At 43.4% G+C, this 16,732-nt stretch overlaps 1 protein-coding gene across 2 annotated transcripts in view; it reads left to right on the top strand.

Moving 5' to 3' along the window:
• gabbr2 (gamma-aminobutyric acid (GABA) B receptor, 2) overlaps positions 1 to 16,732 on the top strand; it is a 255,725-nt gene that overhangs the window by 169,503 nt on the left and 69,490 nt on the right. For both annotated transcript variants that reach the window (XM_056257645.1, XM_056257646.1), the window contains exons 4-7: positions 732 to 833; positions 9,910 to 9,975; positions 10,200 to 10,388; positions 11,311 to 11,553. In XM_056257645.1, coding sequence (XP_056113620.1) covers positions 732 to 833; positions 9,910 to 9,975; positions 10,200 to 10,388; positions 11,311 to 11,553 — 600 coding nt within the window. The remainder of the gene's footprint in view (positions 1 to 731; positions 834 to 9,909; positions 9,976 to 10,199; positions 10,389 to 11,310; positions 11,554 to 16,732) is intronic.

The raw sequence follows: 16,732 nt of genomic DNA, 5'->3' as shown, positions 1-16,732 counted from the left end.
GGTGGGTTGACTATATTCAATCTCTGAATATTTAGGCTGGTTCAGTTGTCTCAAGATCTTTAAAACACAACACTTATGGAGTGAGATGCTGATAAAAGCTATGACTCAACAGGCAAAAATGTGTGTATTAATATGTATGACTGTATTTAAGAGAATAAGTTTAAAGATAAAGCTTCTCTTAGAGTTTTAACCTGTACCAAACAGTACTTGTGACCTTTTACAGCACAGCGTACTCTGGCTTGGGTAATGTGTGTCCCATGTCTTGTTGATGGGTTGGAATTTTTGCAGCAAGTGGTTTTGAGTGCATGAAAAGATCCCTTTCTTAACACCTTTTGTGTTAAACAATATACCGGCACTCACTCCATAAATCTTTGTGGAGGGCGGAAGGTATTGAGACTTTATTTGCAAGGAACTGGTCCATTTTTCAAAAGCATCCATTGACAAGGATGGATGAAGTCTGTGTGGAGCCGAGCTGGTTGGAGTCGTGTTTTATCCAAAGCCCAGTGGGATCATTGGAGGAAAGATTTCCACAGATGCTCCAGGCTGATTGGGATTCAGGGGGAACGTCAGATCGGCAGGAGATTAGAGTGAATTGAGACATGTATCAGAGGAAGGGAGTGCTGCCTTTGATTGGGTACTTTTCTGGGTGGTTCACCATCCACAAACCCTGCTTTCATTCAGTTCTCTTTCATTTCTAGTTCTCTTTCTCACTCATTCTCCCTCTCTGACAGGTGCGGAATGATTTGACCAATGAACTGGAGAAGGCAGACATCCAGATTGCAGACACTGAGAGTTTCTCTAATGATCCCTGTGTGAATGTGAAGAAACTGAAGGTAAGAAAGCTTACAGGCACCACTAAGAAAACATAAATAGCTTACAGTTCACAATGTCCCACTCATGTGTGTGTATATATATAACGTTCTGTGTTGAACTACTGGAATGTAATGCACACACTCTAGTGATGCGCGGGCCAACTCGTAACCCGCGGACCCCGCGGGTAACCCGCGGGTCGGGTTGGGGCGGGTAAAGAAATTGTCACTTTATTTTTGCGGAGCGGGTTGGGGCGGGTCATTATTTTTAATCCATGTATGTTGCTTGCAATTTCCAGCCTATGTTAAATATTTGGGAATATCTATGTTCTTATTTTATTAGGTTATTTGATAAGGTTACAATACGAATGCCGTAGCAACTTAACTTGCGTGAGGTCCATAAACCTTTGTCGTCACGTGACACGTCACGAAAGCGGCGCGCCAAGCAGCTCTGCAGCTCCCGCCGCCAGCCACGACAACAACAACAACGGATAAATAAAAGTGAAGAGGGAAGACGAGGTGCGGGAGAAATTGAGGTCGGGATTTTAACTGATTAAATTGAAAAGAAAAATAAGGTTAGGCTGCTAAATCTAATGTTTGGGAGCTGTTCTCAGAAATAGTTGCAGCAGGAGACAACAGTAGCTAGATCGGCTACCTGAAGTGCAACTCGCGTGAAAAATGTACAAACAGTAGTGCCACAAAACAGGCACTTGAATTCCAGCATGTCAAGACATATTTGTGGGGGGTCTAAGAAATAAAAAATGGTTTAGCCTATAGATGAATACAAACGCTTTGTAAATGTTGAAAATGTTTATTAGTATCGTATTAATATGACCTGATTTATGATTCATATTCATAATCGTCTCTTGTTGCCAGTTTACAGGGCGTTGTTTCCAAGCATTTTCAGGCTGAAATAAAGGCTGTTTTCATTTACATTACAATGCCTAGTAGTATGTCTATTTAACGGTCGCGGGTGCGGGGCGGGTCGGGTTGTAAAAATAGATACAGTGGTGCGGTGCGGGCTGGGGCGGGCCAAATAATTTCATAAAAGCGGGACCCGCGGGTTGGAAAAAAAGCCGACCCGCGCATCACTAACACACTCACTTGTGTGAAAGTCACCAGAGTTCAGATTCAGCTTGGGCCAATTCTTATAAAAAAAAAAAAAAGTAAAGAAATTCTTGTTAATTTTGTTACATTTGTGCCTAAAAAAAATTGCCAGTTGGCAAATTAGTCTCATTTTAACAATGTGTGTGCTGAAAAAAGACACAAATAAGACAAATTAGGGAATATAATAAGATCAATTATTTTTTACAAATTCCTTGAGAAAACGTCTCAGGTTACTACTGTAACCATAGTTCCCTGAGAAAGGGAACGAGACGATGCGTCACTTGACGCTTTGGGAACGCCCCCAGCGTGCATGCGTCTGAGCATCAATGTCAACTAGTCCAATGGAAAGAATGAGCGTCACGGGCGGGTGACGTCATGACCAGGAAGGGATAAAGGCTCACCCGGTGAAACGCGGCATTAGCTTCAAAAAGTCGAAGCAAGCCGATCACAGGGAAGCAGGAAGTATGGCAGGGTGACGCATCGTCTCGTTCCCTTTCTCAGGGAACTATGGTTACAGTAGTAACCTGAGACGTTCCCTTTCGAGGGAACTCGCGATGCGTCACTTGACGCTTTGGGAACGAGAATACCCAAAACGCCAGAATTCCAAGTACCTGAGTGTCAGTCTGTTGGAACTAAGCACTAAGCACCTGAGAACCTGGGGCAGCATCCAGGTCCAAACTGTAAAACCTGACGAATGTGAGCGGTGAGGACCAGCCTGCCGCATCACAAACGTCTTGGAGGGAAACCCCAAATAACAAGGCTTTAGAGGCCGCCATACCCCTCGTTGAGTGAGCTCTGACCACCAAGGGACACGGATGGTCAGAGTACTCGTATGCAAGTGAAATAGCCTCGACTATCCACTTGCTAACCGTCTGTTTAGAAGCAGGAAGACCCTTCTTAGGTGATCCAAAGCAAATAAATAACTGGTCGGACTTCCTCATAGAAGATGTCCGATGAACATAAGTATCCAGTGCTCGCACTGGACACAAGAGGTTCAGCCTTTCCTGGTCCGCAGATGTAAAAGGAGGAGGACAGAAAGCCTGCAGCACGATAGGCCTCGGAATCAAGGTCGGCACCTTAGGGACGTATCCCTGTTTTGGATATAAGAATGCCTTGACCATCCCCGGTGCAAACTCAAGGCAAGTGGGGGAAACCGAAAGGGCCTGAAGGTCTCCAACTCTCTTAAGGGACGAAATAGCTAGCAGAAAGATAGTCTTAAGGGTAAGAAATTTCTCTGAAACCGAATCTAAGGGCTCGAATGGAGCCCTAGACAGGCCTTCTAGTACTATTGCCAAATCCCAAGCTGGCACCCTAGTGCGAGTTGCAGGCCTCAGCCTCAATGTGCCACGAAGGAAACGTGTAATCAGGGGGTCTCGACCCAACGATGTACCCCCAACCAGGGCGTGGTAAGCCGCAATGGCCGCCACGTAAACCTTAAGTGTGGAAGGACATAAACCTGACGTAAAGCGCTCCTGCAAGAACTCGAGTACTGTGTTCACAGAACAGTTAATCGGATCCCACTGATGTCGGTGACACCATACAGAAAAAACTTTCCATTTCAGCGCATATAGTTTCCTAGTAGCTGGAGCTCTGGAGCTTAGGATGGTCTCAGCAGCCAGAGAGCCCTCAGAGGCCAAACCCACAGGTTCCAAATCTCTGGTCGAGGGTGAAATATTGTGCCCCCGGCCTGAGACAGAAGGTCTCTCCTGATCGGGATCTCCAAGGGAGGACCGTCTAAGAGATGGATCAGGTCCGCAAACCAGATCCGACTCGGCCAGCATGGTGCTACAAGCAGTAGGCTTATTCCGTACTGGCGGACTCGTTCCAGAACTCCTGGGAGCAGAGCAACAGGGGGAAATGCGTACAGACGTAGCCTCGGCCACGTCTGCACCATAGCATCCAGCCCCAGGGGGGCTGGGTGAGTAAGGGAGAACCAAAGTGGACAGTGCGTCGTGTGCTGAGACGCAAACAGATCCACCTCTGCTTGGCCGTAAAACTCCCAAATTTTCTCCACCGCCTCGGGGTGGAGTCTCCAGTCCCCTGGCCTCAGCTCCTGCCTCGACAGGATGTCTGCCCCCACATTCTGGTCCCCAGGAATATACACTGCCCTCAGGGAGAGTACCTTCCCCAGAGACCACAGGAGGATCTGGTGCGCCAGTTTGCAGAGCGGACGCGACCGCAGACCCCCCTGACGGTTCAGATAAGAGACCACTGATGTGTTGTCTGTTCGTACAAGCACATGATGGCCCCTCAGGTCTGGGAGAAACTGTCTCAACGCATTGAAGACAGCCATCATCTCCAGGCAATTGATGTGCCACGAAAGATGATGACTTTTCCACAGACCCTGAACCGAGCGGCCTTCCATTACCGCTCCCCAGCCGGTGAGGGAAGCATCTGTCGAGATCGTAACACGATGGCAAAGAGCTCCCAATACCGGACCCTGGGTTAAGAACCAATGTTTCCTCCATATAATTAAGGCACGAAGGCACCGCCGCGTGACCTTGATCATACGAAGTGGGTTTCCCCTCGGGGAGAACCCTCTGGTCCTTAGCCACCACTGTAAAGGTCTCATGTACAGCAGGCCAAAAGGAATCACGTTGGACGCTGCCGCCAAGAGACCCAACAGTCTCTCGAACTGTTTCACAGTGCGTGACTGGCCTAGCTTTAGCTCTTTGGTGGCTGTCAGGATAGCAGCTACACGAACGGGCGATAGAGTGGCCCGCATCGTCACTGAATCCCATACCACACCAAGGAAAGTGGTTCTCTGTACTGGAGAAAGAACACTCTTCTTGGCGTTGAGCCTCAACCCCAACATCTGCATATGGGCGAGAACGACACCTCGGTGCCGAACCGCCAACTGCTCTGATTCCGCCAGAATCAGCCAGTCGTCGATGTAGTTCAGAATACGTATGCCCTGAAGCCTGAGAGGGGCTAGAGCTGCATCCACGCATTTCGTGAACGTGCGGGGTGATAAAGCTAGACCGAAAGGAAGAACCCGATATTGGTATTCTTTGCCCCCGAAAGAAAACCTTAGGAACTTCCTGTGCTGAGGGAGGATGGAGATATGGAAGTAGGCGTCCTTCAGATCTATCGTGACAAACCAGTCCTCGGACCTGATTTGAGTCACGATCTGTTTGAGTGTCAGCATCTTGAACTTGAGTTTCTGTACTGAACGATTCAACAGACGAAGATCTAAAATGGGACGCAACCCCCCATCCTTTTTTGGAACAATGAAATAACGGCTGTAAAAACCTGAAATAACGGCTGTAAAAAAGGGTGAGTACACCTGTTCTATAGCTTCCTTTGCTAACAGGGCCTTTACCTCTTGCTCCATTACCAGAGCCTGCTCGGGATGCACCACTGTGGGCAGCACCCCGTTGTAACGAGGAGGACGAGAACCAAACTGGATTCTGTATCCTTTCTCTACAATCTGCAGGACCCAATGAGAAATATTCGGCAGAAGCTTCCACGCTGCCAGAAAATTTACTAAGGGAACCAGCCTCTCGAGTGGTGTTATCGAGAAACATAATGGCAGGAACTACCTGAACTGGCCGCTCTAAGGCCCCCCTCAGAGGGCGCGAAACCGATGCTGTGCCGCAGCATAGCATCAGCGACTCGCTGGAGACCGCTGCGCCCTGAAGCACCAAGGGTGGCAGGGTTGGTAGAACGGTCTCGTGAGGACCCCGAAATGGAACGGGCACCGTATAATGAGGTGTACACCGCTCCACTTCGGTCGGGGCTGTCCTCACAGGCCTGATGCATGAACATCAGGACCTTTTTTTTTTTTTAACCGAAGTCTTCTTCGCCTGAAGAACGGTCCTCAGATCCGGCTTCGACTTAGAAGACTTCGGTTGAGAGGGTTGCGTCCGTCTCCAGTCTCTACGTGGAGGTGCACGAGACGCAACACTCTCTTTCTGATGCACACGATATGATGAGCTCGACGGCTGGGGCTGCTCACGCCCAGCAGTCCCAGGGGGCTGGACCCGGCGAGGGATAAACTTTTTAAAAACGTCCGCTTGTTTCTTTGACTCCTGAAATCTCTCGACGACCGCGTGGACTGCGTCGCCGAAGAGACCAGAAGGTTCAAGCGGAGCATCTAATAAAAAAGCTCGATCTTTTTCTTTAATCTCAGACAGATTTAACCATAAATGTCTCTCAGTAGCTACCAAGGCTGCCATAGACCGCCCAATTGCTCTGGCGGTCTCCTTAGTAGCCCTGAGAGAAAGATCGGTAGCCCGACGAAGTTCACGAATATCGTCATGACTGACTCCCTCACTACTATCCAGATCCCCCAGCAGGTCAGCTTGATAAGCCTGGAGCACAGCCATAGTATGCAGACATGCTCCAGCTTGACCTGCTGCCGTATAAGCTTTGCCCACTAACACCGAAGTGGCTTTAAGCGGTCTAGTGGGCAAAGCCGAGGCTTTCAGAGACGATGCGGGACCAGGGGAAAGATAACTGGCTAAATTCTCTTCCGCCTGGGGCATCGCCTCATAACCATACTCTTTCAGCCCTCTTATTCTCGAATAAGTGTTAACATGAGGGCTGAAAAGACGTGATGAATATGGTTTATTCCACGATTTAGAAATTTCGTTGTGCAAATCGGGAAAAAATGGAAGCCCTCGTGGTGGAGATAATGTGGTGGAAGATAAAAAGCGCTCATCTAATTTGCTTTTAGGACGAGCGCCCTTCTTCTCAGATGGCCATTCAATATTTAATTTCTCTACAGCCCGCGACATAACATCCACCAGCTCATCATATGCTGGGGAAATAAATTGTGAATCTCTTTCCCCCATGTGTGTGCTTACACTCTCCACACTCATCGCATCAACCTCCTCGGAGGAAGAGCAATAAAGTAATGGAGGGCTCTCTCCCCGGGCAGAAGAAACCGCAGAGCGTGCTTCCGACACCGGGGAGAGAGCACTGGATCTCTCGGGTAAGGAAGGAGAAAGAGCCCTCGGACCCGTCTCCAACCCCTCCGAAAGATCCTTTTGCGATCCCCAGGAATGCATTCTCCGCGCTGCCTCAGCAGACGCGGGTCCTGATCCCTGTGGATCGCGAGCCTGCCCACTCTCTTTATCAAAGAGTGACAGGCGAGAGCGGAGCATGCGAAGCGGTAACATCTCACAATGCTGGCACTCAGCCCCCTCGAAGGCTGAGACCGCATGCTCCACTCCCAAACAAACGACACAAAGCTCGTGTGTGTCCCCACCCGTTAAATAACGCGGGCAGGGAGAAGCACACTGTTTGTACACTTGTTTAGTTTCCATCCTTTTCCGCAACAGACAACAGTAAATAGACAGAGACAAAATGACACAAATCGCTTGCTGAGACACAGAAGCTAATGCCGCGTTTCACCGGGTGAGCCTTTATCCCTTCCTGGTCATGACGTCACCCGCCCGTGACGCTCATTCTTTCCATTGGACTAGTTGACATTGATGCTCAGACGCATGCACGCTGGGGGCGTTCCCAAAGCGTCAAGTGACGCATCGCGAGTTCCCTCGAAAGGGAACAGTGCAATTTATGTTTTTTATATAATGCAAAATAACTTATTTTTTCTTTTTCTTCATAGTCTGTTTCTCACTTTCTGTTCAGCCACATTACGCTTTGACAGTTCCCTATGAAGCTAATTATTATATTAATTATTCCATTTTATGCTAATGATATACTAATGAGTTGCGGTGTCATTGTTTTAATCATTACAGGTTAAACTTTGGATGACTCTTGAAGAGATATTTTCTTAGTCATTATTATCATAAACAAATACAGTGGCAGGAATGCCATGATCAATTTATTTGGGTCTGTGTATGATCTGAATAGCCATGGTTCCATTGTTGACTGCTGCTTCTCTTACTTTGCAATTTTCCAACTAAAGGTTTGTTCCCACCTTTTTTGCTGAGTCATTTTTTTGTTATGGTTTCTATTACCTGCCTGACTTAGTACCTCTATTATCGCAATTCCCCCAATGGCAAAGAACTGCTGAAGAAATGTTTCTTCAAATTTTGCACAGTCAGATTTTTGACTAGTTGACAGCGTCTCTTAGAGTCTGTAAATTCGACTTTATATTTCACATTGAAACGGCTGTGCACCGAGTCTGGGCCGGCAGTCACCCGTGTTGCATTATATATAAACAAAGAGACTTTTATCAGAGTTTTGAAACACACATCCACTGTAGATGGGCTACCCTTTGCTATGTAAATGTGGGAAAGTCTCACAACCATGCTCTTAATAAAAGCAAAGCGAGTGGTGAGCGACGTCTTGGGGCAGCCTGGCGTCGATCCAGCCTCCTTTTTGACTGGGTGTAAGAAGCTTGTGTCTGCCAGGACTCCAGGACAGCTGGAGCCACTTACACAGCTGGACAGATTCAGGTTAAGTGTCCACGCCGTCGGGCTTTGTGACGGCTGCTGATTATGAAGCAAGAAGCGCTTGACCCAAGCGTTCGGTCCTGAAAAGAGATGCAGGAGTATTTCGCACAATAGTTCCAATATCTCAGCGTGTTCTTTGGCACCACTGCAGAGTGTGGTTTTGTGGCAAATGAGACAGTCTCTGAGAAACATTTGAAGGAAACTGTTTGCCACATGCCACACATTCACTTTCAAACAGTGTTTGAATGCGACTCCATTGCGAATGCCGTTTATGTCACTATTGTCGAGTTTAGAGCAGGCCTGGGATCAGTTTTAATGCATCCGCTGTGATCTTACCTGTAAACGCTACTTTTTTCAGAGATGTTGCTAGCCCACCCACAGGAGTCATTATTTTCTCTTCTGCTTAAACATGATAGTTTTCATCTTGAGCAGCTCATTAGTTGTGCATGTTAAATGCTGTTCCCGTAGCCTTCTGCTTGAGGATGACATCCCAAGAGGAAAAAGCAAAAAAAAAAAATACATTCAGAGATGATTTCTCTAAGTCGCTGGTGGGCATCTCAATATCCTGGCAACTGTGAGACATCTTTTGATGGATGGGGCTGCGGCGACCCTCAAACAAGGCTGTCTGACTTCCACCTGAAATTTTCATTGGCATTTGCTAGAATCAAGGGCAATATAGTTAATAGGGTGGAGAGGGATGTTATTAGATCCTGATGCGCAGAATGAGAAAAAAGGATACTTAATAACCTCAGAAGAATATGCAGGTTTATATCTCGAATATTAGCATAGCCCTTAGCACATGACAAATGCGTCCAGAGCATTTTCATGGATTCAGTCTTGGCTTCATCCTGCTCTAGTGATGGATTGATCTTCATGATGCAGAACTGGACAAGGTGGAAAGGAAAGAATGCTGAAGTGGGCTAAATTATTTACAGACTCAATCATGCAGCATAAATGCTGTTTATAGATGCAGATCTCTCTCTCTTTCTGGATATGAAGCAATTCATACTGCTGATACTATTGTGACAAATAAATGTGGTCTTTATTTCTCACCTAGCAAAGCTACACACCCTATTTCTTTTAACAGCTTTTCTCATGAAAATTCTGCTTGCTTTTATTTTTGAAGCATTTTGGCATTTTACTAATAGAGTCAGAGAAAGAACAGACAAAAATGATACGGAAGAGATGGATAACAGGATTGTGAATTGGCCCAAGGATTTGTATTTGTATTTCCATACAAGTGAGTGGAGTGTGTGCACTACTTTTCCAGTGTCTGGGACATGTTTCCTTGAACGCAAAATGTATAATTTATTCTCCAAATGGATTTGCAAACTGTTTGTTTGAGAGGCCCAAGTGGGAGTGACCTAACAACATTTCAACCAATAGCATGAATGGGGCTGGACTACCTGTTTTTCAGAACAATGACAGATGGGAATTTCATGTTATATATTTTGGAATAATTCCTGGGTTAAGGATACAGCTTTATGGTTACGAGCACGCTTAGGTTTTTTTTTTTTTTCATTGTGACATTAGTGTACATTTCACCATTATATATGTTATATTTAAATCTTATTATAATTTAGCCATTAACTTCCCGTTAAATTCTGTTCTCTGCCCCCTCTCTGTAGGATAATGATGTTCGGATCATCATTGGTCAGTTCGATGAGAATCTGGCCGCTAAGGTCTTCTGCTGTGTAAGTTAGCCAAACTTATTCACCATAACATGCACCATGAGCCTTAGATTTACTGCAAAGGGCCTGTTGAATTGAGGAATTTTGGATCTATTTAATAGACTGTACATGTGCCATAGAAACTTTTAACTGTGTCATTATACAGTTACAATACAGTTTGCTTAACAGTTGTTTTTTGTTTGAAATGATATGACTGTTGAGTCCCTGATCTCGTGTGTGTGCTCCAGGCTTATAACCTTAACATGTATGGCAGTAAGTACCAGTGGATCATCCCAGGATGGTATCAGGGGAACTGGTGGGAACAGGCAAACTCCACAAACTGCACCACTAAGAAGCTGCTGACAGCCATGGAGGGTTATATCAGCGTGGACTTCGAGCCCCTCAGTGCCAAACAGATAAAGGGAATATCAGGAAGAGTGAGTGTCTGCAATGCGGTGGGATCCCACAAGTTATGAATGGCATTTCTGATTTCTGACAGACAAAAAAATTCTAGCATGTGCAATAGGAAAAAATTCTGCATTTAAATTTCAGTTTCAATAGTTTCTCAATCAGCTTTCCTTAATGTTCCCTGTTGAAATAAGCAGCTTAGACCAGCATGTCCAACTTGCTGATATTCTTGATCATTTTTAACAAATATATATTTAACCTTGAAAAACATATTTATAACCTTGAAAAACTTTTTTGAAAATATGAAGTTACGTACATTCATGGTTATTTAAGATGCAATGATGATTACATTTAAAATTTAAACATTGTTACAAAATATTAAAATTTCAAATAAATGCTGTTCTTTGAACTTTCTGTTCATCAAAGAATCCTGAAAAAAATGTATCACTGTTTTCACACACACACACACAAACACACACACACACACAAAACATTTTCAACATTGATAATATTAATAAATGTTTCTTGAGCAAATCAGCATATTAGAATGATTTCTGAAGGATCATGTGACACTGAAGACTGGAGTAATGATGGTGAAAATTCAGCTTTGCATCACATGAATGAATTACTTTTTAAAATATATTAAAAGAGAAAACATGTATTTTAAATTGTAATAATATTTCACAATATTACTGCGTTCACCCTATTATCAATCAAATAAATGCCACCTTTGTTATCATAAGAGACTTTTACCTGATTGTTACCAATTGACATTTTTGTAATTAAAATCAATGTTAAGTAGAAGAAGACAGTATTGATGATTTAAAAAAATGGAAGTCTCAAGAACCTGGTCCATATGTTTCAAACTACATTTTTAAAAGATTTCTCCCTTTTGATCATCTTGGGCTTCCTTATTTGTGAAGCAGTGCTGCTCTACCTGTGTGTGTTCAGACGCCGCAGGAGTACGCGAGGGAGTACAACCGGGAGCGAGAGCAGAAAGGAGTGGAGCCCAGCAAGTTTCACGGCTTTGCCTATGATGGCATCTGGGTGATAGCGAAGACCCTCACCCGTGTCATGGAGCTCCTCAGACACAAGGAGAGGCACGACATGTACCACAACTTCACGGTGGATGACCGAGAGGTGGGCAAGATGGTCCTGGACGTGATGAACGAAACCAACTTCTTTGGAGTGACGGTAAGTTTGTGTTAACCAGGCTTTGCTTGGGTCCAAGCGCAGTGTTTGGTTGGCCTCTTTACAATTCTGTAACATGTTTCACTAAAAAAGCTACTGTGGCTAGCACAATCTAGGCATGTCATTTTATATTGAGCCATCATTTCCTAAAGCTGAAGAGTTGTAAAGGCCATTTTGTGATCACCAAGTCAAAAGAGAGATAGGCCTGCTTTCATTGCTGCAAACTGCCTGTGGGAGGCTGAAGGGAGGGCAAACATTTAAGAATGCAACTTGGGATTAGAGGCTAGTAATGCTAAACATGCGATGCCGCTGACAGAATGAGAACCAGATAAGAGGTAGGGAGATATTTGGTATGCAGAGAGTGTCCTGTCTGCAGACATCACCGAATGTGTTTGTTTATGAGAACACACTGCTGCAGGCTGCCAAAACAGAGAATCACAGAGCGCAAAAAGAAGGCAAGTCAGCAAATCTAAAGGCACGTGCTGATGCTGAACCGACCTGTCTCTCTAAAAAAAAAACGGAAGGCATTTTGATAGTGCAGTAAATGCTGTTGGTTTGGGGAATGAATAGGGGTTAATGGGCATTTTGGGTTTTAGTACTGTATGTCCTCCAGCCCTCCATCTTCAGCTTTTATCAAGCAGTTATCTCTCATGTGTAGCAGAGTATGTTTTATGTTTGCCCAGGCTGCTAACAAACAATGCATGTGCCGCGAGACCTCGGCGCAGAAGCTTAATGGAGAGGAAGGAAAAACAAACAACACGCATAAAAAAGAAAATACTGCTGGAAGACCAGTTGAGATATGAGCAGAAATGCAAACAAGAGCATTTGGTCTTTCTACCTCCTTTTAGATAAGGATGCACAATATATCGGTTCCATAATGTTTATTGCCCGACATAAGAGAATTAATTTATTGGACAATTAAAGTATGGCATATTTAATAGTTAATTTCCTCTATTTTTAGATTACGTTTGCCATCATCTTACATTTAGCAAATCTTCAGGGCTGGAAAAATGTATGCAATTTTATTTTTGCTGTTTGAAAATTATCACAGCTTTTTTCAATTCCTGAAGTAGCTATGCTAATGTCTGTTCCACATTCTATTGCTAGCTGTATAGTATATGATCACGCTATCTGCAACAATGATTACTAATTTTATTAAAGGGATAGTTCACCCCAAAATCACTTATTGACCCTCAAATTGTTCTAAAGCTGTATGAGTTTCTTTGTTGAACACAAAAGAAGATATTTTACAGAATGTTGGTAATCAAACAGTTGACGGCAGCCATTGACTTCCATAGTAGGAAAATATGTACTGTCTGGTTACTAACATTCTTTAAACATATCTTCTTTTGAGTTAAGCATAAGAAAGAAACTCATACAGGTTTGGAATAATGTGAGGGTGATTAAGTGATGACAAAATTTTAATTTTTTGGGTGAGCTATTCCTTTAATATTATGCATCACTATCTATAGGTTAGAGATGTCAAAAAGTACTGACTTCGGTACCAAGTCGGTACTGAAATATAAAAAATGTGACGCTTTGAGCGCTGTTGAGCGGAATTGTAAACGCCTGTGATTGTCCATTGTACTCACATGCTCATCAGATATTTCTGTGATTGGCTACAATGATCAGCGCTTGAAAAACATGTTGTAAATATACATCAATGACGCTCTTCACCTAGTTCGCTCTGCTGATAGACGCCTGCTTGTGCCTTCAAACACTCCCGATCCCGCTTTCAAAACACTTCCATGTGCTCTCAAACGCTCCCGTGTGTTGATTATTGTAGCCAATCACAGACATATCCGATGAGCGTGTGAACACAATGGCCAATCAGTGGTGTTTACGATTCCACTCAACAGCGCTCAAAGCGTCACAATTTTAAAATTGCAGTCGGTACTTTTGAAAACACTACTATTGGTGATGTTTTAGGCTTACCAGATGGATACGCACTATTCATGATCTCAGATTCTAATTTAAAATTTATAATGGGAAATAACTTCTTCCCATCAAAGCATAGAATCTTCTGGAACACAATCGCATAAAAATAGATTGCAATCTGACTACAACAGATTTAGTGGTCCCGCAAGGATCAGGTTTGTCTCGTACCGATGGCTGGGTCTTTGTCCAACAGAACGGGCTGTTCTAGCTTCTCCATCAGACTTTGAGTCCTCTGAGGAGAGCTATCGATTGAGTACCAGCATGCCTCGGGAACTAAAACATTATCTTAGAGAAGTCTCTGTGGATCATTTTGAGTGACGAGTAATGGTGTGCTGCTTTCATTTGGTTAGCACAACTTACATTCTAGAAGCAAACATATTGTTCAAAAGTTCGAGGTCAGTAATATATCTATTTTTGAAAGAAATGAATACTTTTATTCAGAAAGGATGCATTCAATTGATCAAAAGTGACAGTAAAGACATTTATAATGTTACAAAAGATTTCTGTTTGAAATAAATTCTGTTCTTTTGAACTTTCTATTCATCAAAGAATCCTGGAACGAGATGATCACTGTTTAAAAACAAAAACATTAAAACATAACTGTTTTCACCATTGGTAATAATAAGAAATGTTTTTTGGGCACCAAATCGGCATAGTATAATTTTTCCTTCTTTAACCTCTGACAGTTACCCATTACTTTTGTAACATTTCAGATTATTCACTAGGCTTGAACTGCTTACATTTCAATAAAAAAGGAAATGTCTTCTAAAAATTATTCTTTTAATTTGTATAATATTAGGCAAGCTGAAAATAGATTGTTGCACTGCAGATGTGGGCTGTGGCAGCAAAGCTGTTGTTTGCAAAATCTCAGAGTCATTGCATTGTCAGGAGAAGGTTGATCTCTTTATATATGTTTTAGGGGGATATTTTAGGGCCAAACAATCTGCAGTAAGTTGCTGTTCGGTCTGTTCGACAGCGACATCATCATTTGCTTCACCACCTTCATCACCTCCACCCACAACCCCCTTTTGCAGGCCTGAGGGTGCCTTTCACACCTGTGTGATCTCCATAAGGCCCCCTGCTCCCGGCCTGTCCACACCTCCTCACAGACTCTCTCTCTCTCTCTCTCTCTCTCTCTCTCTCTCTCTCTCTCTCTCTCTCTCTCTCTCTCTCTCTCTCTCTCTCTCTCTCTCTCTCTCTCACACACACACACACACACACACGGATAAAGGTGCCATCAACATGTTTGACCCATAAGCCCACACCTGTAGCGCAACAAAACCTATTTTCAGCTTTTCTAATGTTATGAAACCAGTCTAAACAAAGAAACTGAGAAAGAGTGTGAAAACTGAGAAAAAGCCTTCATTGATTTAGAAAAACCGACTACTATCACAGCTTTTCACTTCTTAAAGGTGACCTATAATTCAAAATTGAATTTACCTTGGTATAGTCAAATAACAAGAGTTCAGTGCATGGACATGACATAGAGTGAATCTCAAACTGGACTGTTTTCGCGTTCTCATTTAATTCACGTTTATGAAAAACACCCCTGAAAAACGGTCGGTTCTCCACACAATACCGACTGTGACGCAATAGTCGGGATCATTAATATGTACGCGTCCAAATATTTGCATAATGCCAGCCCTCAATGCCAGGCGGAACTGCGCAGCCGAAGCATGGCAGTTGCTCAGTGTGGATGTACACATGAACACAAAAGTATTTTTTAGTTCCTTCATCTGAGCCTCTGAAGAAACAATGGGTTAATTTTATTTTCTCTGGAAATTTCCAAACATTTCACCGACTGTTTCCTCAACTTGGGCCAATACAGAGCTGGCCTCGGATCGAGCTACCAAGCAACACTTTCTGATGTGTAATTGTTCAAGTTCAGACAGGTAATCTTTCTCTCAAAATCGTTCAATACTGTTTATGCATCAGTAAGTCAAGCCAGTGACTAAAATATCAGCTTCACATCGTTTCTTTTAGTAGGATGAAAATAATCGTATTTAAATTGTGAACAAATTATATACAGAAAGCGATCAAAGAACAATCTTTCCACACAGCGCGAGTTTATCTGGACACTTGCCAAACTCGTTATGAAATCAATGACGCACGTTACTGCACAACGAAGCTATTACTGTATTTACATCATCGTGTTTGCATTGGTGAAAGCAGAGAGAGTGCATAAACTGCTTTGCAATGATAAGATCTTCATTCTCGCGATCAACACACTGTCATCTGCTCAATGCTCATCACGGCAACTTTTTATGTGATGGGAATAGATCTAAATACTTTAAAAACATCTCACGATTCGTTAATCTCGATAGCTGTTATAGTAAAAACGTATAATAGCAGTAGTAAAAGTATTCGGAAGAGAGTTTCACATGTAATGCGTAGCTATTTCATATGCAAGCATGTCAGCCAATCACAGCAGTGGCCGCGGTTACACTGAATCCCACAGCAGACACGCCCCTTCAAACAGAGTGTTCAAATCAGAGGCTAAAAGCAGGCTAGGAAAAATGCCATTTATTTCTAAATTATGATTATTTTTTATCTAAAAAACATACTAACATTATAAGGGTAACCCAGGAAACATTATAAAATAATAAACAAAAACATTCTAGGGCACCTTTAAAGGGATAAAAAAATTAAAAAAATTCTGTCACCATTTTCCCACCCTCATGCCACCATCCAAATGACTTTCTTTCCTCCGTTTTATAAAATGAATAATGAAAATGATGGTCCTGAACAGCAAAATATGACCATCATTTCTCCTTGTTGTATTGTCTCGACAATGTCACAAAAAATGACATCCTGCTCAGCTTATAAATCAAATATTAGGACTTGAAGGCCTATGAGATATGTGTAAATATACGAGTACTGCTGCAGTTCACATTATATATTGTTTACACACATTACTCTGAATTGCAGCTTTAATGTGTTTTGTGAAGGCGAGCATTTATCCAGCGCGCCCACGTCAGAGCATCTAAACAAAGAATCGTATCGCACTGGGACCGGAGCCTGCTCTACACTTCAAAGACAGACATTTTTAGAGATATGATCACTTCTGAGTTGCCTCCCATGGTTTTAATGGGCCTCTAATCATTGCCATGGTAATGCAGTATGCCTCTCACCTGTTATTTTATTGGGCCGAGTGATCCCATATCCTTTTAAATGGCTCATTAGGCAGTTCCGGGGGCAGACAGACAGCAAACTGCATTTACACATTTCCTTTTTAGGATTTAAT

Source organism: Rhinichthys klamathensis, unplaced genomic scaffold, assembly GCF_029890125.1.
Source record: "Rhinichthys klamathensis goyatoka isolate OS25496 unplaced genomic scaffold, OSU_Roscu_1.1 h1tg000140l_1, whole genome shotgun sequence".
Taxonomy (NCBI): domain Eukaryota; kingdom Metazoa; phylum Chordata; class Actinopteri; order Cypriniformes; family Leuciscidae; genus Rhinichthys; species Rhinichthys klamathensis.
Note: the sequence above shows the minus strand (reverse complement) of the source record. Positions and strands in the feature narration are given on the sequence as shown.